Here is a 26,126-nt window from a genome sequence, read left to right as displayed (position 1 = left end):
AGTACAATGGCGTGATCTCAGCTCACTGCAACCTGCGCCTCCCAGGTTCAAGTGATTCTCCTACCTCAGCCTCCTGAGTAGCTGGGATTACAGACATATGCCACCACGGCTAATTTTGTACTTTTAGTAGAAATGGAGTTTCTCCATGTTGGTCAGGCTGGTTTTGAACTCTCGACCACAGGTGATCCACCCATCTTGGCTTGCCAAAGTGCTGAGATTACAGGCATGAGCCACCGTACCCGGCTGTGTTTGTGTTTTAAACTAAGTATTATTGCAAAAAGTTAAAAATATTTTTTTAATTAGGAATTTTATAAAGCAAAATGTTATAGTAAGCTCAGATTAATTTTTTATTGAAGAAAAATATTTGTTTGTAAATTTAGTGTAGCCTAAGCGTAGAGTGCTTATAGAATCTATAGTAATGTATAGTAACATCCTAGGCCTTCACATTCACTCACTGACTTACCCAGAGCAATGATCAGTCCTGCAAATTCCATTCATGGTAAAGGTCTTATATTGGCATGTCACATTTTTATTTATTTTTTTCTGCATCCCATAAGTTTTGTATGTTGTATTTTTATTTTAATTTGCCTCAATATTTTCTAATTTCTTTCCTTATTCTTTTATTTGACCCACTAAGTGAAGAATACTAGGATATCAGGAGTATGTTAATTTCCACATATTTGTGAATTTTCCAGTTTTCCTTCTGCTACTGATTTCTGATTTCACTCCACTGTGCTCCAAAAACATATTTGGTATAATTTCAATCTTATTCATTTTATTAAAAATTGTTTTGTGACCTAACATGTGATCTATCCTAGAGAATGTTTCATGTACACCTGAGAAGAATGTATATTCTGCTGCTATGAGATGAATATTTTATACAGGTATGTTAGGCTCTTTTGGTCTATAGTGTTGTTCAAGTCTGCTATTTGTTATTTTATGTCTAGTTGTCTTATCCATTATTAAAAATGGGGTAAAGAAGCCTCCTATAATTATTGTATTTTTTGCGTATTATTTCTTTAGGTGTATCAACTTTTGTTTTATATATTTAGATGCTCTGATGTTGGGTCCATATATTTATAAGTGTTATATCTTCCCATTCAATTGACCTTTTCATTATTATATAATGTTCGTCTTTGTATCTTGTACTAATTTTTACTTTACATATATTTTGTCTGATATAAGTACAGCCACTTCTCCTTTGGTGACCATTTATATAGAATATATATTTCCATCCCTTCACTATTCATTTGTGTCTTTAAATCTAAAGTGAGTTTCTTATAGACAGCATATAGTTCACTCTTATTTTTCAAATCTATTCAACTGCTCTTTGTCTTCTGATTGAGGAATTTAATCCATTTCTATGTAAAGTAAACACTAATAGAGAAAAATTTACTATTGCCATTTTGTTCATTGTTGTCTGTTTGTCTTGTGGTTCTTACAGCTGTCTTTTTATTCTTTCTCTGTGTTTTATTTTTTATTGAGACAGGATCACCCAGACTGCAGTGCATTGGCACAGTCATAGCTCTTTGTTATCTAGGCTTAAGCAATCCTCCTGCATTAGCCTCCTGAGTAGCCAGGGCTACAGGCATAGACCACCATGCCCAACTAATTTTAAAAACATATTTTTTTACAGATAGGGTCTTCCTATGTTGTCCAGGCTGGTCTCAAGCTCCTGGGCTCAAGTGATCCTCCCAGCTTGACCTCCTATGTCTTCCTCTCTCATGCTGTCTTCCTTTGTGTTGTGGTGAATATTTTGTACTGATATACTTTGATTCTTTTCTCTTTTTCTTTTTTGTATCTTCTATAGGTATTTCTTTGTGGCTACCCATGGGGCTTACATAAAATATCTATTAGTCTACTTTATAGTTTATTTAAAATAGTCTATATTAAACTAATAACTTACATTCAATTTCTCTACACTTGAACTTCTTTCCCATCACACACTACATTATAGATGTCAAAATTCACATCTCTCTACATTCCATATCCCTTTAAATAATATTTGATTACAGATATTTTCAATATATTTTGTCTTTTAACTTTATAATTAAAAGTGATTAACCCAACAGTTACAGTATTTGCAGTAGTCTGTATTTGTCTATATATTTATCATTACCAAGTTTCACTTTCTTGTGCTATCATGTTACTATTTGTGTCATTTGTTGCAACTTGAAGAGCTTCCATTAGCATTCCTTTTAAGACAAGTATGGCACTGATCAACTCTCTCTGCTTTTTTTTTTTTTTTTTTGAGACGGATTCTCACCCTGTTGCCAGGGCTGGAATGCAATGGCACAATGATCTCAGCTCAATGCAATCTCCGCCTCAGCCTCCCAAGTAGCTGGGATTACAGGCACGTGCCACCAGGCCCAGCTAATTTTTTGTATTTTTAGTAGAGACGGGGTTTCACTATGTTGGCCAGGCTGGTCTTTAACTCCTGACCTCAAGTGATCTGCCTGTCTTGGCCTCCCAAAGTGATGGGTATTACAGGCGTGAGCCACAGTGCCCAACCTCTCTGCTTTTATTTGTCTGGAAAAGTCTCCATTTTCGAAGGAGAATTTTGGCATGCATAGTATTTTTTGCTGGCAGTTTTCTTTCTTTCTTTTTTTTTCTTTTTTTTAATTTCAGCACTTTGAATATATCATCCCACTCCCTTCTGGCCTGCAAGGTTTTCTACTGAAAAATCCACTTTTAGTTTTATGGGAAATCCCTTGTACATGACAAATCACTTTTCTGTTGCTACTTTGAAAATTCTCTCTTTGCCTTGACTTTTGACAATATAATTATAATGTATCTCAGCGTAGGTTTCTTCCAGTTCATTTCATTTTGTATATGCTGGGCTTCCTAGAGTAGAATGTGCATTTTCTTCCCCAGATTTGGGAAGTTTTGTGCTATTAGTTCTTTGAATATGTTTTGTGGTTCTTTTTCTCTCTCCTCTCTCCTCCTAGAACTCCTATAATGTGCACATTGGTCCACTTGATGGTGTCCCGTAAGTCCTTTAAGCTGTCTTTATTTTTGCGATTTTTTTCTTTTTGCTCTTCTGACTGAATAATTTCCAACAACAATAACTTGTCTTCAAGTGTGCTTATCTTTTCTTCTGCTTGATTTAGTCTCCTGTCACACTGCTTTAGTGAATTTTTAGCTGTTATTATAATATTTAGCTCTATGAATTCTTTTTGGTACTTTTTATACTTTCTATATCTCTGTTGAAATACTCACGTTCATGCATTGTTCTCTTGGTTTTCGTGAACATCTTCATAATGGTTAATTTGAGTTCTCTGTTAGGTAAATCATATATTTCTCTTTCATTAGGCTTTGTTTCTGGAGATTTATCTTGTTCCTTTGTTTGGAACCTATTTCCATGTTTATTTTTATTTTCCTCGATTCTTTGTGTGTTGGTGTCTGTACGTCAGACAAAACAGCAACCTCTCCCAATCTTCACAGACTAACCTTATAAAGGAGAAGACCCTCACTAACCAGCCCAGCCAGAGATTCTGGGGGCCTCTCCAATCTGCCAATCTGTTTTCTTTGTTCTTAGCAGCTACCATCTAGAGTATGCTAGGTACAATCAGTGTTCCAATACAAGTGATATTTGGGCCATTCCTCAAGTAGTCCCCAGAAACATTGAATCATATGATGCCCTTTCCAACTCTTCCCATGACACACAGAGAGGAAAGCTGGGATCTGTGATTTTTTTTATCTGTTCACCCTACACTGAGCTTGTGGGAGGGACCATGTCATCTAGTTGCATGCTAGAACAAACCACCATATTTGTTCTCATTGGCCCCAAGGCAGCTAGAGTATGCCAGGTCCCATAAGTACTCCCAAACAAGCCAGACAGAGGAAGTCCTTTGGGAAGCTGCCAGAAAAGCTGGAGCATTGGCCAAGCCGACTAACTCTTCCCTTCCCAAGAAGATGCTGGAAGCAGGGATCTTTCATTTTCTTGCTCTGTGTTGAGCTGAGGGAAAGGATATGGGAACTGTCAGTGCAAACTTCTGTCTGTGTTCTTACCAGCCCCTGGATGGTTAGATTATGCTGGGTTCCATTACTCCTCCAAGACTGGAAAGAGAGAGGCCCATCCTTTGGGGAGGAAGAAGTTGGAAGGGTGTCATACACATGGTTCAACTCTTTTACTCCCCAGGGAGAAGATGGGAGCTAGGGTTTTCCTTTCGATCACGTGGCATTGAGCTGTGGGTAGGGATTCAGAAATGAGGGTGTCCTGAATTTTCCTGTGGGATTTGATGTGTCTGGGTGCAGGAGCCTCTCAACTAGTTTTGGATTTCTCAGTAAGATAATTTGTCTGTGAGTTGTTGTTAAATTGGTGGGTTTGCTGGGGGAAGGAAGGTATCACTTCTGTAAATGACATTTTATCACTATAATTTCAAATTTAAATTTTCTATTGCCAGTGTATAGGAAAGCAACTGATTTTGTATATTAACTATATATCCAGAAACCTTGTTATATTGATTATTTCCTTCAAGGAGAGGTGTTTCTTGTTTGTTTGTTTGTTTGTTTGTTTCTGCCAGTCTTTAGGATATTTTGTAAAGACAGTCATGTCATCTGCAAAGATCATTTTATTTCTTCTTTCCCAAACTGTATGCCTTTTTGTATTAGGCCATTCTCACATCGCTACAGAGGAATACCCAAGACTGGGTAATTTATAAAGAAAAGAGGTTTAATTTGCTCATTGTTCTGTAGGCTGTACAGGAAAGCATAGCTGCTTCTGCTTCTAGGGAAGTCTCAGGAAATTTACAATCAGGAAACTTACAATCATGGTGGGAGGAAAAGAGGAAGCAGTTATGTCTTACATGGGTGGATCAGGAAGAAGAGAAAGAGGGGAGAGGTGCTACACATTTCCAAAGAAAACATATCTCACAATAACTCACTCACTATCATGAGAACAGCACTAGGGGGATGACGCTAAACCATTCATGCAAAAGTGCCCCTATGAGCCAATCACCTCCCACCAGGTCTCACTTCTAACATTGGGGATTACAGTTGAACATGAAATTTGAGTGGGGACACAGATTCAAACCACATCATTCTGTTCCTGGGCCCTCCCAAATCTCATGTCCTTCTCACACTGCTGAACATAATCATGCCTTCCCGACAGTCTCCCAAAGTCTTAACTCATTCCAGCATTAACTCAAAAGTCCACAGTCCAAAGTCTCATCTGAGACAAAGTTAGTCCCTTCTGCCTATAAGCCTGAAAAATCAAAAATAAGTTAGTTATTTCCAAGATACAATGGGGGTATAGGCATTGGGTAAATACTTCCATTCTAAAAGACAGAAATCAGCCAAAAGAACAGGGCTACAGGCCCTATGCAAGTACAAAACCTGGCAGGGTGATCATTAAATTGTATAGCTCCACAATAATATCCTCTGACTCCATGTCCCACATCCAGGGCACACTGATATGAGAGCTGGGCTCCCAAGGCCTTGGACAGCTCTGCCCCTATGGCCTTACAGGGCTCAACCTCCCATGGCTGCTCTTAACGGCTGGCATTGAATGCCTGTGGCTTTTCCAGGTACAGGGTACAAGCTGTCAGTGGATCTATCATTCTGGAGTCTGGAGAATAGTGGCCCTCTGTAGCAGTTAATAATACTGAGTGTCAACTTCACCTGAATTGAAAGATGCAATGTATTGATCCTGGGTGTGTCTGTGAGGGTGTTGCCAAAGGAGATTAACATTTGAGTCAGTGGGCTGGGGAGGAGGACCCACCCTTAATCTGGTGGGCACAATCTAATCAGCTGCCAGCAAATATAAAGTAGGCAGAAAAATGTGAAAAGGAGGGACTGGCATAGTCTCCCAGCCTATATATTTCTTCCATGCTGGATGCTTCCTGCCCTCAAACATTGGACTCCAAGTTCTTCAGTTTTTGAGACTCTCAGACTGGCTCTCCTTGCTCCTCAAGCTTACAGACAGCTTATTGTGGGACTTTGTATCCTAGCAGTTCTGTCCCTCTACAGAAATCTGACAAACATAGATTTTGGTACCTGGAATGGTTCTGGAGGAACAGGATATTAAGGATGCAGTTCTTTCATTAGTTTGGGAGTTTCTGGAGTTGGCTGCTTAATATGATTAGACTCAATAATGCTCAGGACTTTACTTCTGATAGTATGGAGAAAACTAATAGTCCTTAGCGTGGATATAATGCAAAATAGATGCATTTGACATTCCTCATTCACCACTCATGAGAGGCAAGGAGTTTAGTGACTTATACATAATACCCTCAATCAATTTCCAGACTTAAGCCAGTTTACAGACCCAGAATCCCTTGAATGAAAGGGAGGCCAGGTCCCCTTGAGGAAGGACTCCACTACATTACCGACAATTTGTGCAGTGAATCTTTCTCCCATCTTTCCCCAAGGAGACCTCTAGCCTTTTACCAGGGTACCTGTGTATTGGAGAAAGGGAAATGATCAACATTTAGGGAACTACTGGACACTGGCTCTGAGCTAACGTTGATTCCAGAGGACTCAAAATGTCACTGTGGTCTTCCAGTTAAAGCAGGAGCTTATGGAGGTCAGGTAATTAATGGAGTTTTAGCTCAGGTCCAACTCACAGTGGATCCAGTGGGTCTTCGGACTCATCCTGTGGTCATTTCCCCAGTGCATAACTGGCACATGCACTCTTGGCAGCTGAGAGAACCCCCACACTGGCTCCCTGACTGTTAGGGTGAGGGCTATTATCGTGGGAAAGGTCAAACGGAAGCCATTAGAGCTGCCTCTACCTAGAAAAATAGGTCAAATCAAAAACAATATTGCATCCCTGGAGGGATTGTGGAGATTAGTGCCACAATCAAGGACTTGAAAGACACATGGGTGGTTATTCCCACCACATCCCCATTCAACGCTCCCATTTGGCCTCTGCAGAAGAAAGATGGGTCTTGGAGGATAACAGTGGATTATCGTAAGTTTAACCAAGTGGTGACTCCAATAGCAGCTGCTGTTCCAGATGTGATAAAGATAATATATATTATATATATTTACATATCTATTATATGTATAATATACATGTATATTTTAAGTAACCTAAGTCTACCTTCACGTGTAGTACATATATCTTAAAACAGAATATTCCCATTTGCTCCTGCTTGTTTATTTCACACTGTTGTCTTTCATTTCCCTTACCCCATACTATAATCACCCAGTATGTTGTTGGTATTGCTTGAAACAGCTGTTTTATATAGTTAAAAAAGTTTAGCTTGAAAAAACTAAACAATGTTATCTTATATTCATGTATTTCTCCTCTGGCACTCTTATTTGTGTAGATCTATGTTTCTGCTTTATATCATTTTTCTTCTTGATGAATAAACATGCTTTTAAGATGCTCCTGTAAAGTAGGTCTGCTGACAGTGAGTTTCCTCAGTTTTGTTTGTCTGAAAAAGTCTCCCTCTCGCCTTCACATTTGAAGGATAATTTTGCTGGTTATAAAATTCTAGCCTGGTGAAGGTTTTTATTTCGACACTTCAAATAATGTACTCTACTCTCTTCTTGCTTTCGTGGTTTCTGACAAACAGTCCAGTATAATTATTACTCTTGTTCCTCTATATGTCTATTTTTATTATTTGATTTCTTTAGAGATTTTTCTCTTGGTCTTTGGTTTGCTGTAGTTTGAATATGATATGCTTAAGGGTGTGTGTGTGTGTGTGTGTCTGTGTATGTATTTGGTATTTATCCTCAACCGTGGATAATTACCAATACCTAGATCAAATAGCAAGAAAAAGTAAAAGAAGTGAAGTAATCAACTCCATGTAGGCCTACAAGTATGAAGGAAGAAAATACACTAAAATAAGATTCAGATTAAACTACTGCAAACTCAGATGTTTCTTTCTGAAAGGGAGATAAAACAATAAAGATACTAGTATCTACCAGATAAAATAAGGAAATATTTTACTCAAAGCCAAGAACATTCAGATACTGGGGAAATATAGTGTCTTCAGGAGCAAAAGTCAAAGAAATAGTTCCTCACCAGGCCCTTGGGAGCACACACTTAAGAATTGTCATCAGAAGCTTCAGTTTAAGAATGTACTAAAGGCAATTTTATAGCCAAAACAAGTGTGGAACGAAAGGACCTAAGATCTCCATAGCAAGTAGCTATGAAAGGTTTCTGTAATATTGTTAGCAAGGTTATCTCAACAAAATCTTTGCTTTAAAAATAAGGAAAAGTATCATCTTACTTTCTTGATGCTACTAAAGAAATGTCAAGTTAGTAAGGAAATAGCAAGCCAAAGTATAAGGGTACGTTTCTTGCCAAAGGTACATAATGGACACCAAAGCTGCTTTTGCCCTGAGGATATTTACCACACAGAGTGAAAGTTAACAACAGTCTGATGTCCTTGAGGGTCAAGGGGGAACTGTAATCAAAGCCCAGCCATGCCTGGGTGAGGCATTCAAAAGGAGAGTCTTCCCAAATTAAACCAGAATTTCAAAGGGCTATTTTCTCATTGCAAAGGTAAAATAGAAGTAAACACACCCCTACTCTACATCCAGGAGACTGCCAGAAGGGTAGCCTCAGTGATAATTCAAGCAGGGCCAGTGGTTGAGGGTGTGGGCTCATAGACAATGGACCTTCACAGATTATGATCATGTTTCAGCCAGATGATTGAGAAACCCTCTAATCAATCTACCAATGCCCCAATGCCCCTATAGACTTGGTAGAATCAAGTGCAAATTCTGATGACGAACTTTATTCTGATACCTTAAATTGTGCCTACAAATAATGTTTCAATGACATTTAATTTATTGTGGCAGCACACAATACAATTAAGCACACCTCTTAAACCTAATGTTGAGGGCAATAAATAAGTCAAATGCAAAAGAGTATACATTATGTGATTCCATTATGTAAAGTCCAAAAACAGACAAAACTAATAGATGTTGTCAGATATATGGAGGAGGTAGTGATGGGGTAGGGGCTCAGGGGGTGCATAAGAAGAGCTTCTCAGACACTAGTAAAGTTTTGTTTCTTGATTTTGTTCCTGGTTTTGTGGCTGTGGCCAATTTGTGAAATTTTATCAACATGCCCTCTTATGATATGTATACTTTTTTGCACACTGATTGTACTTTAATAAAGTTTTTTTAAATAGTAGTAAGGAATTTTTTTTTTTTTTTAATTTTCAGTTCCAGGGTACATGTGCAGGATGTGCAGTTTTGTTACATACAACATGTGCCACGGTGGTTTGCTGCACCTATCATCTCATTACCTAGGTGTTAAGCCCAGCATTCATTGGCTATTTTTCTTAATAAAGTTTGTTAAAAGCATGAGCAAAAACCATCAGAAACAAAGATAATAGAAAATAGAATCACTGAAAACTTTAGATACTAAAATGAGCAAAACGATAAAATAACTATTCTTGCTTTCTAAAACTTGAAAATATCTGCAAAGCCATATACAACCTCTAAACTGATCTCCAGTGATCTCCACCTCCTTGTTTATTCCTTTGCAGAATCCCCTCCCCTGTGCATGTGTAAGACCTAATGAACAGAATATATAAAAGTGACGGGATGTCACTTCTAAGATTAAGTTGTCAAAATACTTTGACTTCTGTCTTGCTCACTCTCTATTGGTCTCTCTTTCCCAAAACACTTGCTCTGGAGAAACCAAACTGGCATGTTATAAATAGCCTTCACATGGGTCTATGAGCCCCACATGGCAAGGAACTGGTATTTCTAGTCAGCCAGAGCCAGGAATTGAGCCACTCAACAACCATGTTGGTGAGGTTGGAAGCAGATCTGCCCACCTTTCCACCCATGTACATGACTACGGTACTGGCCAATTACTTGATTCCATCCTTGTGAGAGAACCTGAGTTAGAGGCACACAGCTAAGCCACAGCTAGATTCCTGATCCATAGAAACTCTGAGATAAAAAATATTGTTATTTTAAGCCAGTAAATTTTGGGATTATTTGTTATGCAGTAATAGGTAGTGAATACATGCAGGGAATAGAAAACCACATAAGATTATCTAGTATATTTTTAAATACATGAATAAAAACTTTAAAATTAAAAAACACAATAATCAAAATGAAAAAAATATATAATAGGTTTAATAACAAATGAGACATCGTTTGAAAAAAAATTAGCAAACTCGAAGGCAGATTAGAAATAATTATCAGAATGCAGCCCAGAAAGACAAAATGAGAAAAAAATGTGGAATAAATTAAGAGAAATGGAAGATAAATAAGTAAGTTTAAAAAATACATTTAGTCAGGGCCCGGCGCGGTGGCTCAAGCCTGTAATCCCAGCACTTTGGGAGGCCGAGATGGGCGGATCACGAGGTCAGGAGATCGAGACCATCCTGGCTAACACGGTGAAACCCCGTCTCTACTAAGAAATACAAAAAATAGCCGGGCGAGGTGGCGGGCGCCTGTAGTCCCAGCTACTCGGGAGGCTGAGGCCGGAGAATGGCGTGAACCCGGGAGGCGGAGCTTGCAGTGAGCTGAGATTCGGCCACTGCACTCCAGCCTGGGCTACAGAGCGAGACTCCGTCTCAAAAAAAAAAAAATACATTTAGTCAGAAGTCCAAAGGCAGAGGAGAAAGACTGGCAGATAAAATATTTGAAGAGATAATGATAAAGAATATTCCAGATCTGATGAGGAAGATATAAACTCATATTCAAGAAGTCGGGGAAATTTTATATAAGATAAATAAAAGGAAATCCACCCTTAGGCACAGTAAAGTTCAACTGCCCAAATCCAGAGACAAAAAAAAAAAAAAAAAAAAAAAAAAACAGGTCATCTACAAGAAAGACAATTGGAGCGATAGCTGATTTCCTAATAGTAACAACAGAAGACAAAAAGCAGGGAAAAAATAGTTTCAAAGTGTTGAAATAAAGTAAAGACATTTTCAGACAAACCGAAATAAATTCTAAAGAATTGACTTCAGGCAAAAAGGCAAGTAATCCCAGCAGAGGGTCTAAGATATGAGGAGGAATTAAAACCAAAAATATTGGTAAATATCTGGGAAAATCCAAATCAAACGGTGAATGCAAAAAAAAAATGCTAATGTATTGTGTGGTAAGATATATATAGAGAGAGATAGATAATTAAAATACATAAAAACAAGCTGTAAACAGCGAAGGACTTGAAAAAGTAAAGTGTTCTAAGATCCTCATGTAAGAAGATTAAAGTTATAGATTAACTTAGATTTCACGGCCCAGAATTGGCTTATTATCTAAATTTGGTTATGCAGAATTGCATTGATAAATTTGGTAGATCAGTAACTATTTAAAAAGTGAAGTCCATCAGAGACTTGGTATTATACTAATACAATTTCTAAGGGTCTGACGAAACTACAGCCTTTACAGCGGAAGATGACTTAGGCTGCAGCTGGTTAGGAAACCCTCCCTCTAAACCACGCTTCAAGATCCTGCTAACAAAATGAGAAAATCAAGAATACACAGAGGATAAATTTGAGAACTTCCTTTCTTTGAACTTCAGGTTACAACAGCAGGAAACTTTGAATTCAGATTTTTTTTTTTTTTTTTTTTTTTTTTTTGGCGGCTGACGCCGGGGGAATAGCCAAAGGGGCAGCAGTTGATATTGCGAGAACGGCTTCACAAAGATGGCGGTAAGTCGGTACTGGTATACTCCCGATATCTTCCTCTAAAGAACAGCCACATCCCTCATGTGCCCCTGAAGTTAAGGTGAAAAGATTTTAAAAACTGGGAAATGCTTGATATGCCTTGCAAGTGTCCAGAATGCCACCAGCATCACATTTCCAGCCTCTTTCTGCCGCCTTACTCGCTATTCTCCAGGGAGAATGAATAATTTAATCTTTGTTGGTGTTTTCAGAAGGAGAAACTGGCCATGTACAATTCAGTCCTTCCCTCTACTTTCTCACGTGGGTAGGATTTCTACAGATCCTCCATGCTACAAGTTTTGTAGGGGTAGGCCTTCTATATATGTGTGTGTAAGAGGTGAAGTGATCCTGCCCAGGTCTAGCATCTATGTAATTATAGGTTTCAATATTAGGAACCCACTTGCCCACAGACATAAATTATATTTTCAATATCAATTTTATCAGTATTAAAGATAACATCTTGCTTTCATACCTGAATTCCTCCTTCATCATATGTCCAAGTTGGTTCCAAGAACTCAGGAGGTAAAGTTTCCCTAAAACCTCCAATAATAGAAAATGCATAATTTTGGCTGCTCAGTCTAAATTTAACAAAAATGACAATAATAATAACATCAAAATAACCATTAAGAACAAGTGACTGTGCTATATGCAGAGCAAACCTTTTCTTTAATTTTCCTCATGACTCTGAAATGTAGGTATTACCATTTCCATTGTTCATTTCTGTCTTTTGGAGATTGTATTATAATAGAAACTCATCTGAAAGGCTACAAAATGGAAATCACCCAATAAAACTGGGCTTGAGTCCTTTCTAACTCTTTCTTGCTCCATGATAAATAAAACTACTATTCTGATATTTCAGGTCTTTTTGCTGTAATGATGGCCAGTTTTCTCCAAATAAACATATCCTAAAATCATGTTAATGTTTTTAGATAAAACTTTACATAAAATTGAGCAATACTTTTCACTAGAACTGAATCAAATTATTTCACTGTCTTTGATAGCTTGATCTAGAACACATCGTCCCATATTTGTGACTTATTTAGCACATCAGCCAGGACCTCAAAGTCAGTTTTTGTCCTCGATAACTGTAAAAGCAATTATCAAATCCTAGAATCATGTCTTAGAGATGTTTAGTAGTCTAGAAAGGGATCAGCAAACTCTGGCAGGCCAAATCCAGCCTGCTGCCTGTTTTTGTAAACAAAGTTTTATTGGAACACAGCAACACTTACTTGTTTACACATTGGCTATGGCTCCTTTCACAATATCACAGCAAGGATGAGTAGTTGTGACAGAGACTGCAAAGCTCATAAAACTTAAAATATTTACTATCTGGTCCTTTACAGAAAACATTTGCTCATTGCTGGTCTTGGCATGGAAATTGATTCCATATTCTTGGTACTCTAAGTGGTAAGCACAATTCTTTCTCTCACATAGTCGCAGGCAGTACTCCTTATCTCTATGAACTTTCATCAAATTGATGGCAATGATCATAATTTGAACCCAGTTTCCTCACTTCTAGTCAAATCATTTTTTAATCAGATTCCTTCATCAATAATTCCACCAGTCTTCAGCTATCAGTATTTCAGTGGAAGCCGGATTTTCAAGAGATGTTCAGAAACGCTTTTAGTTACTTATATTTAAAAATAAATTTAGAGTTGATAACTGCATACTCTACTCTCATACTTTAAAAAGTAGCCAGTCAATTGAAATAAAACAGGCATGTTATAAATGAATTACTAATATGTGGTGCTCACTGACTATTGAACATGAATAATGGCTAAATTTTCCATTTCACCCTAAAATACTGACACCCAGAATAAGGCTACTGATACTTGAGACATGGTTTCTGATTTCCAAAAATTCTTCATTGGATAATGATCAAGAAAACAAAAATCAACATTTGCTGATTACCTACCGAATGCATTTTACTAAGCAAAAAACCTTAGATAGATTACCTCATTTGATCCTCACAATAGCCAATGAGACAAATATTATTGCCCTCCTTTAAAAATAAAAACATTCAACTAGGAAAGATAAACAAGCATGCCCCAAATGGCAGGGTCTAGATTTGATATTTTTAAGGAAGGAACAATTCTACAACTTCCAAAATGTCTTTGAATTAAATGAACTCAAACTTTACAAGGCACTGTACATTTTATCCAAGGTGTTTTTCAAAATTATCTAACAACAGATATAGCACCAGCACCCACCAAAACCAGACTCCTCTGTGCCAGTCTTCACCTCTTTGCTTTTAGATTGTGAGAAATTCTGGAGACTTCTGGAGAATAGTCTGGGATAGTAGTAGGGGCAATCAGAGAGCTCAAGAAAGCATATATTTACCAACTGGTATGAAAACATCTCAATACTTTAACAACTGGTAGAATTGTATCACTGCCAACTTGCTGAAAAATAAATCTAGAAATCTTTAAGACTCCAAATCTGTAATTATACAGATGCACAATCAAGACTAATCACATAAGCCATGTGATTGAGTACCCTATAGGGGAGCCCTACCCCTTTTAGTTCTCCATGATTGGCTATGACTGTTATATAATGTTAATTCAGCTGAACAGAAGATATAAGACAGTGCCTCTCAAATTTTTAATCCATTTTCTTTACAATGTTTTAGCATGATTCTCTATCACACGGATTGTCTGATTAAATATTTGATGCTATTAACTATGATACCTGGAGTTTCAGTGATCTAATTCTCAATGTGTCAGGTAAACATTAACTAAAGGATGTCAAGATGCCGTATATCATTATTCAAAGAGCACATACTGGGCTAGTCATCAGCCCTGGAGAGCTCAGCATGTGGCAGAGGTACATGGTACACCATAAAAATCATAGATTTTTAATGATTTACTAGAATAATGTTGTACAATAATTTAATGTTTAGTCTTTCAGCTTGATAAATTATTTAAACAAAAAGCTATTTTAAAAGCAACACATTATTAATTTAAAATCATATCAAACCGAGAAATTATTTTTCATTTTCATGATAAATCTCCTTGATATGTAAGCCAGTAATTCTTGAAAAAGTATTTTAAAATGATATAAGAAAACAGAAGAGAAAAAGTGAGAATGTACTAATTATTAAATACATAATAAAGCACATATTCGAAGCAGTCATGGCATGATAACCACAATTGTAAGATTAGATGATTAACTTTTCAACACTAGTTTAAAATAGCCTCTTTCATAAATATAGACTCTGCAAAATAGTCCCAGCATCTATCACAGCACAATTTTCATTACTCTTTCAATTTACAAAGAAGTGTTTATTTTTATAGATAATCACAAACTGAGATTAATAAAATGGGATGATAATAAAGAGAAGTTAGGGATAAGTGTAGAGTTCAGCAATAAGAATATCATATACATATAGTGACTCATGTAATTTGTTTTTCTAAGTCAAAAAATACTGATGCACACTGTATAGCTCTTTTTAAAAAAGTTAGATCATAAGCAGTAATTTTGCTATCCCTTTACATTAATGTAAATGTATCTCATTCCTTCCTCAGTAGCTTTAAATGAAGCATGTTCCTTCCACTCTGAAGAACTAGAAAATATCTCCACTGTTTACAAGACCTTATGTTTGATTCTAAGGGGAAACAAATTCTCAAAATGTCGATCGTCTTAGTTATTTCACAGAAAAGCACATTTTAATACTATGAAATCATGTTTGGAGAAATTGGAAAATAAAAATTTAGAACTGACATTTGATTTTGAGGCTACTCACCACTCCTGGCTTACAGTTGTAATAGCAATGCTTGGAAGCGTTGTCAAAGGTAGTGTGGTCGGCCTGGAAATACCATCTCCCTCAGGAGTCCTTGCCCTTTCACTCTGTCTTTGAGACAGCGGTGGTAACTGTAAGTTTCCTGAGCAACACCTTCTCCCTCTCCAGAGGTCGATCCCAAGTGTGTTACTGGAAGAACTGTAGGATTTACTCAAGCTACATTCAAAATAATCTTTAACATTCTGGAGGAACCACAGGGAAAGAAAGAAAGAAGAGAAAGAAAATGAAATTCAAATGTTAAATGGAGTGAAACAAGAAACTAAATGATCAAGCTGTCACTTATGATGTCCTGATTATCTCACAATCAGAATCTAACATTGATGTCAAAAGCTTAAGAGAAAACAATAGAAGAGGCTGATTCTCAGCTTTTGGAATAAACTTATCCGTGCATATTCCTCAAGATTTTTAGGCATATAGATAATGTTTACCAGTTGTAGCATGTGGATTGGAGGCCTCCTTCTTTCCTTTCTATTTTAATTTTTTTTCATAATTTGCTAAAATGATATTAGCTAAAATTAAAAATATATTTTGGAAATCAATGTTATCATTCTTCAACTATGGGAACAAACTATGAGAAAATATAAAGTTTCTTGTTCAGCATTTTATGTATTTATTTATTTTTTGAGACGGAGTCTTGCTCTGTCACCCAGGTTGGAGTGATCTCAGCTCATTACAACCTCTTCCTCCTGGGTTTAAGTGATTCTCCTGCCTCAGCCTCGCACATAGATAGGACTACAGGCACGCGCCACAACGCCTGACTAATTATTGTATTTTTAGTAGAGATGGGGTTTCACCATGTTGACCAGGCTGATCGCAAACTCCTGACCTCAGGTGATCTGCCTGTCCCGGCCTCCCAAAGTGCTGGGATTATAGGCATGAGCCACTGAGCCCAGCCATTCAGTGTTTTAAGGTAAAAATATTTTGTATCTTAGAACAGTGGAATGTTGATAATTAGAGGTGACTGTTACGTTCTTATGAAAGGTCTTCTTACAAGTGGAGATACATATATATAGATATATATCTATATATATATATATAATTTTTTTGGTCAAATTGTGTAAGAATTCAGAAAAAGAAGTATACTTTATCCAGTCTTGAACTGCCATGTTCAAGTACATGCCCTAATGCTGACATTAATCATATACTTTGTGAGAAGACAAAGACATTGTGCTATACTCAATGATACAAGTTATTTATTCTTCCCATATCTTTTGGTGACAATGGGTCCTGAGATTGTTGGGAGCGGGAGGCCCTAATGAGCCTCTTCCTGGTGTACCATTCATACCAGTTGAAACAGAAAATGTTATAGTCCTGCAATGGCCACTGATACCAACTTAAGGTTTAAAAGTTAGAATTTTCACTGTCCACACCTGGCTAGCAGAGAATAACAGAAGTCCTAGTATCGGGCTAGTCTCTCACCTAAAAATTACTCTGTGACCTTAAAGACAGGTATTTCCTACTAGCCCTTCAGACTCGAGTTAGGAGAACCTGCGACTAGACCTCCTAAAGTTTAAACAAAGTTCTTTACCCTCCGCTCCTCCACTCCATGGCCCCTATCCTAATTCATACAAGGATAATTAACTCAAGTTTGAGGATCTAGCTGTGTTAATTCAACACACGTTGGACACACATCTATTATTATTGTGCACTGTGCTGTTTAAGAAGGATACAATAGCAAAAAGAGGAATGGTATCTTTTCTCACAGAACATATAATCTAGTGATTTATACTTATCTGAGGCATGCAAGACTATATTTTGACGATAGAAATCGGGGCAAAAACAGGTTTGACAATTTTCAGGAGCCTCACCCTCCATACCAGAAAATGGGATACCATTATATTTTCTTTGCTTGACTTATAATTTTAAAATACTATTTATTTGAAATTCAGTAGAACCACAGTTCAGTATCAGGAAGAAGACAAAACAATTTAAAATTTTCCAGAGTTTGAAACATTCTGGAATGTATCAGTATTTCACTGTTTAGTAATTAGTTATTATATTAAATCCATTGTAGGTCTGGCACTTACTGTATGGGGGGTGTGTGTGTGTCTACATGTGTAAATTAGAAGCTAAAGGGAAAAACTAATATATATGCTTATTTTTTGAAAGACAAACTACTTCAGGAGACAAAATATATAACACCTTCCTGAAGAGATTTAAGAACAAACTAAATGAAATCATAACTGTAAATCAGTCTAGTTCCAAATATGCATGTAAAGAAAGCACTGGTTATCTGGAACGCAAAGTCTTGAATATATACTTTATCTCTTATGTAAGAAACACCATGCCAAAGAACAGAAATAAGGATACCTATCATGTAGCTAAACCACCAACCACCCTAGCCTCCTAATGTGATTATCAGATATTTTTCTCCTTTAGAAAAAAGAACTATTACCAACGAGGTTTAATTGTAGTAAGTGACCTAAATGGGTACTATTTGGTACTTGTTATTTGAAAAACAAAAAGTCACACCTATCACAAAATATCTCCCACACTAATTTGCGAACAAGCTCGAATTTTCAAATTTAAAATCATTCTTTAAGTTAAAAAGATGTGTTCCAGAAGACCTCAGTTAACATTAAATGCATTGCCACAAAGTAAGAGCATAATGGAATAGCTTGTCAGAAATTAAATTCAAGATGAAAACTTAATATTGTTTTACAAACACTAATTAACTCATGCAGATTTATTCATAATTACTTCGCACTCTGTAATTCATACCAATAATTTATACACCACTACCCTAAAATTACTAAAAACCTCATAGTAAAATTTAGTTTAGTCAATTATCAATTACTGATTTGTGATCTTGAACTTCTTTTCCTAAATTTTCAAAGATTTTGTGGAAAGGAACATTAATTTGAATGTTACCTCTGGAAATCACAACTTTTAAAATGCATCATGGTTTCCAAAATTCACCTGATAATATGAATAATCCCTAAGGAAAAATCTAGTTTTGGTTTATCCTTCTGTTTCTGAATAATTGTTTGTTTAAAAGTCAATATTCTTGCCAATAAAATTTGAAAAGGTTGTCACAAAGGAAAAGGTAGTGTAAAATCCTGCACCTAAGTAGAAGTTTGCAGAGAGGAGGGGGAGGGGACACCAAAGGATAGCTCTTTGTGATAGCCCCATATTGAAACCAACCAAGTTGGGACCATTGAAATGTACAGATGAGAAATGCTAGTGCTTAAGTAGTCAAGGTTTTGTTGTTGTTATTATTTGTCTTTTGTTTTTTCTATTTCAGTCATTTTTGAAGCATTCTTTACTTTTTGAATTCTTCTGGTTAAACTCATAGTGAGAAAATGGAATAAGGTATTTTTAAGGTCTCCTACTGTGCTTTGGTACACATTCAATTTGGACCACAGGACAGAATTTTTTAAGCCTTATGAAATCAGAAATGGAAATTATGGAAAGCAGTGAATGGCAGTCAGAGTCCCAATCAAAGCTAAATGTCATGATACTCCATGAGACAGTAATGAAAGCAATTTTTTCTTCGAAAACTGTGATTTTTATTGTTGGCAGTCACCATCAATTAGAAGAGTAGTTTTTTGGAGGTAATTATTATCACCCTTACTATTTTCCCTTCTTTGAAACAATCTCCTAATATATTTGCATATATAATTTCTGTGCTTAGAAATGCAAATGAGAGTCAAAGGTGTAATGTTAAGTTTTCTAGTAGCTACATTTAAAAAATAAAAAGAAACAGGTGAAATTTATTTTCATAACATATTTTACTTAGGCTTGTGTATGCAAAATATGACATTGTAACATGTAATATTATCAAAAATTATTAATGAAATGCTTCGTATTGCACTGTATATTCATAATCCAAGATCTATTTCATGTTTACAGCACATTTCCATTCAGACTAGTACTTAACAGTCACATGTGGCTAGTGGCTACCATAGTGAACAGAGCAAATCTAGGTAATATTTATCCAATATGGTGGGGTTAATGTTCATATCCATTGCATTTTTCCTGCAGGCAACCTTACTCTTGTTTTGACTATGCCCACTATTCCCTCAGGGAGGATCAGGATTATTATTCAAGGATGCGATGAGAAAGAATTAATGGTTTGTCCATCTTTTATAGATGGAATGCATTGATCAGTTTTATTCTTCCAAAAAACAAAATACTGGCGCACACAGTATACAAATAGTATTAAGGGACAATTCCAAGGCTTTTTTTTTTTTTTTTAGGAAAAAAGTTTTCTAAATCCCAGAAGTTTTCTTTTAGATATCCTGAGCAACGTTGGTACTGAGAACTTAGACTGTAACTTAAAGGAAATGCCCTTCTAGTCCAGGAGCTAGGAAGGGAGGAAAAAAAAAAAAAGAAGTAAATGCTGCCACAAGTGACAGAACACAACACATTAACTAGGTTCTTTGACATGCAAAAAAAATAGAAATGGCAATGGAAAAGGAGTGTATTTTGGAAGCAAGAACCTAAACAGCACACCTAACTCTCCCTCTGCACTGTGGGTCCTACAGGGAACATAGAAGAAAGCTGAGAATTAGTTCTAACATTCCTGCCAAAGCTTTGCTGCGGTATGAGGCAAAGGGCCCACAGGGCCCACGGGGTGAGCATCTGTGAAATAGGAGCTTAACAAGATGGGTTATTACAGAAAACAAGGAAAATTACTTTTCCTTCTTCCCTCCTTTCTTTCCTTTCACATATCTGATCAGCAGCACATAATTTTTAGCTCAATTACAAACAGTAATTGGGTAAAGATGAGACAATTAAAGGCACACTAATGAAGGACTGGTCAGTTGAAAGCAAAGAGATAATTAAGGACCAAGATCCAAAGCTATAGAAGATAGTTTACAGATTTCTTCAGATGATTTAGATTGGGGCTTTTCAAACAAAGTACATACCTATTTACTCTGCTATCCTGTTAAAATATAGTCTGATTTGTAGGTCTGAGGTGTGGCCTGAGATTCTGCATTCTCAATAAACACCCAGGTAATGCTAATGCTGCTGGTTCAAGGACCACACTTGAATAGCAAGGCCTAGGGCTATGTATATCACAAGTTTCTTACGAGTAGTTGTCAAAAACCCCACCACAGGAAGTGACTTTCAAGGGTTAGCTGTACATGGGTAAAAGTGTGGAAGAAAGTTATCAGAGAACTGATCATGCAAGCAGTGTGGAAAGAGGAATTGTCTGAGAGTGAGGATGTGGGCGTAGACTAGAGATTGGTGGTTCTGTGATTGAAAACCATAAAAGTGAAACTCAGCCCATTTCCAAGATGCAAAGAGGGTATTGCTCCTGCTGTCCAATTCACAGAATGCCAGATCCAGGTGCTGGCTATGCCCATGTCAGAAAAACACCTAGTCACAGAGTGGTGTGTTGAACACCCCCAGCTGCCCTTTGAATAGAATTATCCAGTGACTTCTTTATTGAACAGACCGAACATGATTGGGACCTTTTGGAACTTACATCATCGGCCGTCACTGTCATCACACTCCTGCTTTTCTTCATTATAGAGGTGGAAAATATCCCCTCTTAGGATGTCTGTTATTCAATGCAGCTTTACTGACACTTTTTAATACCTACAGGAGAAAAAAAACACACAAAAAAAACAACAGCTCTGTATCCTCAAAGAAAAATATGTGGCATACTCTCTAAAGTAACATTTGAAATGTGTAACATGTACATGCAAAACCAAACATCATAATTTACCAAGCCAATTAAATGTGATATGCTGAGAAAAGAGCTTCACAAAATATTAATACAAAAATCCAAGAAATTGGTACAAAACTATTTGGGAAAAGATAGTAAGAATAAAAAGTAACAATTAGGCTCCCAAATAATGATCATGAAGAATATAAAAAGAATATGCATTTTACACAGGTGCTTTATAGTTTACAAAGTATATTCCCATAAAATATTTTATTTGATGCTTGCAACAGTTTGTTAGACTATTTTCATCATTTTTTCTAATAAAGGAACAGAGAGAACAATTATTTGGCCAAGGTAACATAGCTAAAACATGACGAGTTCAGAATTTAAAGAATATGACTGCTTTATACTGTCAAAAAAGTAAAGAAAAGTAAACCAATACAAAATTTATATACATGAAAGAAAAAAACCTTAATCGTCATTTTTACCACCAGTTTAAATCTCTCATATGTCTAGTGCATAAACTAGTAGGCAATTATTTATCACAGAAAATTCTAGCAACCACTAGTTAGAGCTTGAATTTCCTGGTTTAAGTCACAGAAATCTAGCTATTTTGAGATACAGATGCTCTAGTTCATGACATTTGCTTTGTGTAGATCATTGGAAGTCACTGTAGAAACAAAGAACCTCAATAACACTACCAGAATTTAAGGGTGCACTCTTATCATAGAAACCAAAGGCAAAGCAGTCACTGGTTTATGAACACTCAAAGGGAAGAGGGTGGGAGGCGGGTAAAAGGTAAAATAGTATCTATTGGGCACTGTGTTCACTATTTGGGTGATGGGTTCACCGGAAGCCCAAACCTCAGCATTACTCAATATATCCATGTAACAAACCTGCACGTGTACCATTAACTCTAAAATAAAATTTTTAAAATATAAAGTTGTCATACAATAGACTACAAAACAACACAAAGAATTGTGTTTGCAGAATTTAACTGAAAAAAAGATGTAATATAAAAAATACAAAATCCGAGAAGTATTAGTCCATATGATGGTTTCACAAGGTCTTAGTACCAAAAATATCCTGTATTATTGCTGAGCTCAAGGACTCCTATATATTTTTTCACTGTGTCCATTTAACCCTTAATGCATGCTTTATTTAAAAAGTCTGCTTCTCTAGCATGAAGATATATATAGATTAAGAGCATGATGAAATTGTAGCTGTGTGACTAGGAATACTAAGTAGTGGCATTGTACCATCACCCAGGAAACCAGGGTTGAAATTCTAACACATAATTTGACTACATTATGCAGGAGTTGGCAGTGAAACTGACAAAGTAGATAAGAGAATGGGGGAAGGGAGAAACTTTGCCTTTATAAGTGCTCTAGGGAGAGAACCCCACGGGCTTTTCAGGTATTTGATTCAATATGCCAAGGAAAAGAATTTCCTCGGCATACACGAAAGGATGATTAGAACTACGATGCCCCTCTAATGCTGACCAAACAGCAGTAGGCAGAATTCTAAGGCTTTTACTCAAAGGCTGGTTGAAACCCAGCAAAAGTAGACAAGTAACAAGAGATATTTCATCAGGGTTATAGGCAATATCGAGGGCCTCTATAGGTAGGGTTAAACCTGAAAAAAAAAAAAAAGTTCAAACTCCTAAATTTAAGAAAAGCAAGATTTAAATGTGTTTTAAATGCAGGATATAAAACTATACATACTCAATGATTATAACTGTAAAGTTGTGAGCATATAAAAAATATTAAAGGGGCTATGTGAAATGATGATAATATAATAATGATAATAATAGAATAATGGAATAAGGGTTATAGAAGATTTCCTAAGTGAGTTGAATTTCTTCAGTGGAGATAATGTAGAACAATATTCAAAAATATAAAAAGGTATGCCAAGAGTGCAACACATGTAGAAAGATGCCATCATGCAGAGAGCAAAATGGTCCAGGGTAACATCAGTAGGTCTTTTGAGAAGCAAGAGTATTTTTGTAAGGCCTTAGCCATGGAAATAATTTTGTTTTATGATCCTTTGAGTATGATACCTTACTGTATAAATTCATGTGTCTTCAACCGGACACATGTCCTGGCTCAGAAAAAGCAGGATCACAAGTTACAAGGCAGTTTTCCAATTGTTCCACAATAAAAATACATTATTTTATATTTAGGGAAAAAAGCCAACATATGTTATATAAGACCAAGAAAAGCAAGAAATATAGATTGATTATTTTCTGGGATATTCCTCATCTGCCCCTTCAGACCCACTCTTGGCCCTTCTCCATTCTGGTCTGTGCCCTGGGAGGCTGGCCCTCAGGTGCTGTCTAGCCCTCTGGCTCTTGGGTATGTTCTGTCAATGGAGGCAGTTGCAAAAGATCAGAGGGCAGGAGGAAAGAGGGGTCCCTCTCTGCTGGCCATAGTGTAGCCATGGCTAAAATGTTCTGCTTGAGGTCACAGATCCTGCAGGACTTCCTATTTAGCTGTAGAACCGGAAGCAGCTTCCCACTGTTGCTAGCCTCCTAGTATTTCATAGCCCTTTTTGGTTATCCTCAACCCTGCCTATACCCTTTGTAAATAGTACTTCCATTAAACTTTCTTTCATCCTCTTTAAGAGAACAATCTGTTTCCTACTAGGATCCTGACTAATACAGACCTGCTTCCAAAACTTGACAATAGTCAGAATTGTTAAATATCTCCCCTCAGTTCCTAGCACAGTGACTGACACAAGCAAGTCTCAATAAATAAGTATTCAAAGAATAAATGAGTAGAACCTACTTGGAGATCTAGATTGGTTTTGATACTTTGAGAAAAGGTCAGCAAGCATTATCTCAATTTGTTTTTGTAAGTCACAAATAGTTTCGTGTCCTCACTCACAGATGACAATGGAGATTCTTTTCAGGAACCTCTGCTGCCTTTTGTTTAGGCTAACAGAGATGGAAGATTTACCTTGAGTCATTTTTAAGCACTCTACATACATGATTTCAATGATACCATAAAAGCAACCAACCAAATGTGCTAGGCACAATTATCAAGACAAGTGAGGGCATCATGTCTTGGGAACAGTAATGACACCTGCCCAAAGGCATGCACTCTGCTGGTTAAGACCAGAACATTCTTGTTCTAAAACCAAGACTATTAACCTATCACTGTACAGCTGATTGGGTCTTATTTACATCTTTTCAAGGTGAAACTAAGTGAAATGGTTTTTGTATCTTTTTTTTCTGATGTTGGTAATACAAGTTAAGTTGATCAGTTTCCTGGAGCCATGCTCCCTGCTAGTGTAAGGACAAAAATAAGTGATATTAAAAGATACTAAAGTTTTTAAATACCTCATATTTAAGGCAAATGCTGTAAGTGAGAGGACAGATCAGGTTCTCTTAATCTGAGATTATTGTCCCTTATAAAATTTGCTTCTGAATAAACAAAACACCATATGCTTCATTAAAACAAAGTATTTCTAAAAATTTCTAAGGTGATAAATGTGATGGCAGATTCCATTTCTGATATATGTTTAATAGTTTTCCCTGTGGTTTTATATTTAACCACTTAAAAGATGCTTTTAAATTTATATTAGTCCTTTATAATGTTCTGTTTTATTCAGACTAGAATATTCTTTATATAATTGCACCTTTTCCTTTTTCCCCTTTCTCAACAGATATTTAAAGGTTAAAATGAGGAAAAGGACCCTGACTTCTGTGTTAATAGTGTGAATTTCACCTTTCACAGGTTAGAGTTATCAGTACTAGTGACACTTGGCTAAAAGGAATTTCAATGAATAGTGATAAATATTTTAAAATTATATATTATGGACACATGCTAGACAAAACCATGCAGAAATGAGAAAAACAAAAGTAATATTTTGAGTTTAAAAAATACTACTTTTTTCCAATTTAAAAAATATCTTTTATTTTGGAGATGATGTTCAAAAAGCTTTCATTCTATTTCTTATGTAACTGACTTATTGAACATTCTGAACTCAGTAGAGCACAGATATGAACTAGTCTTCATTTTTCTCCAATAACTGTTTTCCATATGTAATATCAAATCTATTCTGTCCTCCTTAACAACAGTTCAGATTGATTCCGTAACTCCCATCTTGTAACTGTTTTAATTCAGTGGTCAGTGTCTGGGACTTGGAGTGGGAAAAGAGAATGTTCTACTCTTTTATTCTTCCTCCCTACTTTTATCTTCAGGTTCTAGCTCTTTCCATATTGCGGCAGAGTAGAAGAATTAAAGACAAGAGGGAAAAGTCTTCTTACTTAACTAGGCATTTAATTGCAGTCCTTTTTTGAGTGTCTCTGCTTCTCTGGTAAAATCAGACTCACTTTGATGCCTTCTCTAAGGCAGGTGTTGAGATGAGGCCCTTCCTCTAACGGGGCAGTAGGAGCTTTCACACTGGAGAGAAGTAACTTTGCTAGTCTCCTCAGTTCCACCCTCATTGGCACATATTGAAACTCTTGTTGGTGAGGTCCCCTTGCCTGATAGTCTCCTCTCTTGATTGGAATAATGACATGATGACTCAAGCTGCAATGTCCACTTGATCTAGAATAAGCTCAAGCATCCTGGTCACACTAAATATATACACTAAATGTATGTATACTAAATGTACAGATACACCTAAATGTATATGCTGCTTTACTGCTGTTTCTTCTCTGTTCCCTGTTGTATCTCTCCACTTCTCTTTCTCCTTCTCAAAAACAGCACAAAATTCTTCTACATAAGTGATCAATGGAGAGAAAAGATACTGTCAGTTATTTACCAATGTCTTGCAGCCCTAAGCCAATCATTCTAAATTCTGCTGTGTGAATCAAACTACATTACAGACTACATTGCAAACTACATTTAACAGATTCTCTATCTAGGTGGCTACCTTTAGGTGTTGACAATGGAAATCACTGGTGGGAGACTTGAAGAGACTTGGAGAGAGGAGACCTTCTTTATTCTTCCAGGAGAATGGACAAATTGCTTGTATTAAATCCTTTGTTTTCCTAACTGGAGCCTAAGGGATACAGAAGTTAGCCTGTCCTTTGTCGAAGGTACTTCTGTCCTAGAAATGGTTCTTCATTTTCAGTAGGCCAATAACGCACTTCTCCAACACCTCCTCTCCCCAT

General features: G+C 36.6%; 1 protein-coding gene across 3 annotated transcripts in view; it reads right to left on the bottom strand.

Annotated features, from left to right (window-relative positions):
- PDE4B (phosphodiesterase 4B, cAMP-specific) overlaps positions 1 to 20,941 on the bottom strand; it is a 444,432-nt gene extending 423,491 nt beyond the window's left edge. Inside the window, exons 1-2 of one of the 3 annotated variants that reach the window (XM_011994950.1) lie at positions 20,822 to 20,941; positions 15,331 to 15,569 (exon numbers count right to left, since the gene is read on the bottom strand). In XM_011994950.1, coding sequence (XP_011850340.1) covers positions 15,331 to 15,569; positions 20,822 to 20,863 — 281 coding nt within the window. In that variant the 5' untranslated portion in view covers positions 20,864 to 20,941. Of the gene's footprint in view, positions 1 to 15,330; positions 15,570 to 20,817 lie in introns of all 3 variants that reach the window. The other 2 variants (XM_011994953.1, XM_011994952.1) reach the window with 2 other exon arrangements.
- Positions 20,942 to 26,126: the final 5,185 nt, after the last annotated feature.

Source organism: Mandrillus leucophaeus, unplaced genomic scaffold (assembly GCF_000951045.1).
Source record: "Mandrillus leucophaeus isolate KB7577 unplaced genomic scaffold, Mleu.le_1.0 Scaffold464, whole genome shotgun sequence".
Classification (NCBI taxonomy): domain Eukaryota; kingdom Metazoa; phylum Chordata; class Mammalia; order Primates; family Cercopithecidae; genus Mandrillus; species Mandrillus leucophaeus.
This window is presented reverse-complemented; position numbering and strand designations above follow the sequence as displayed.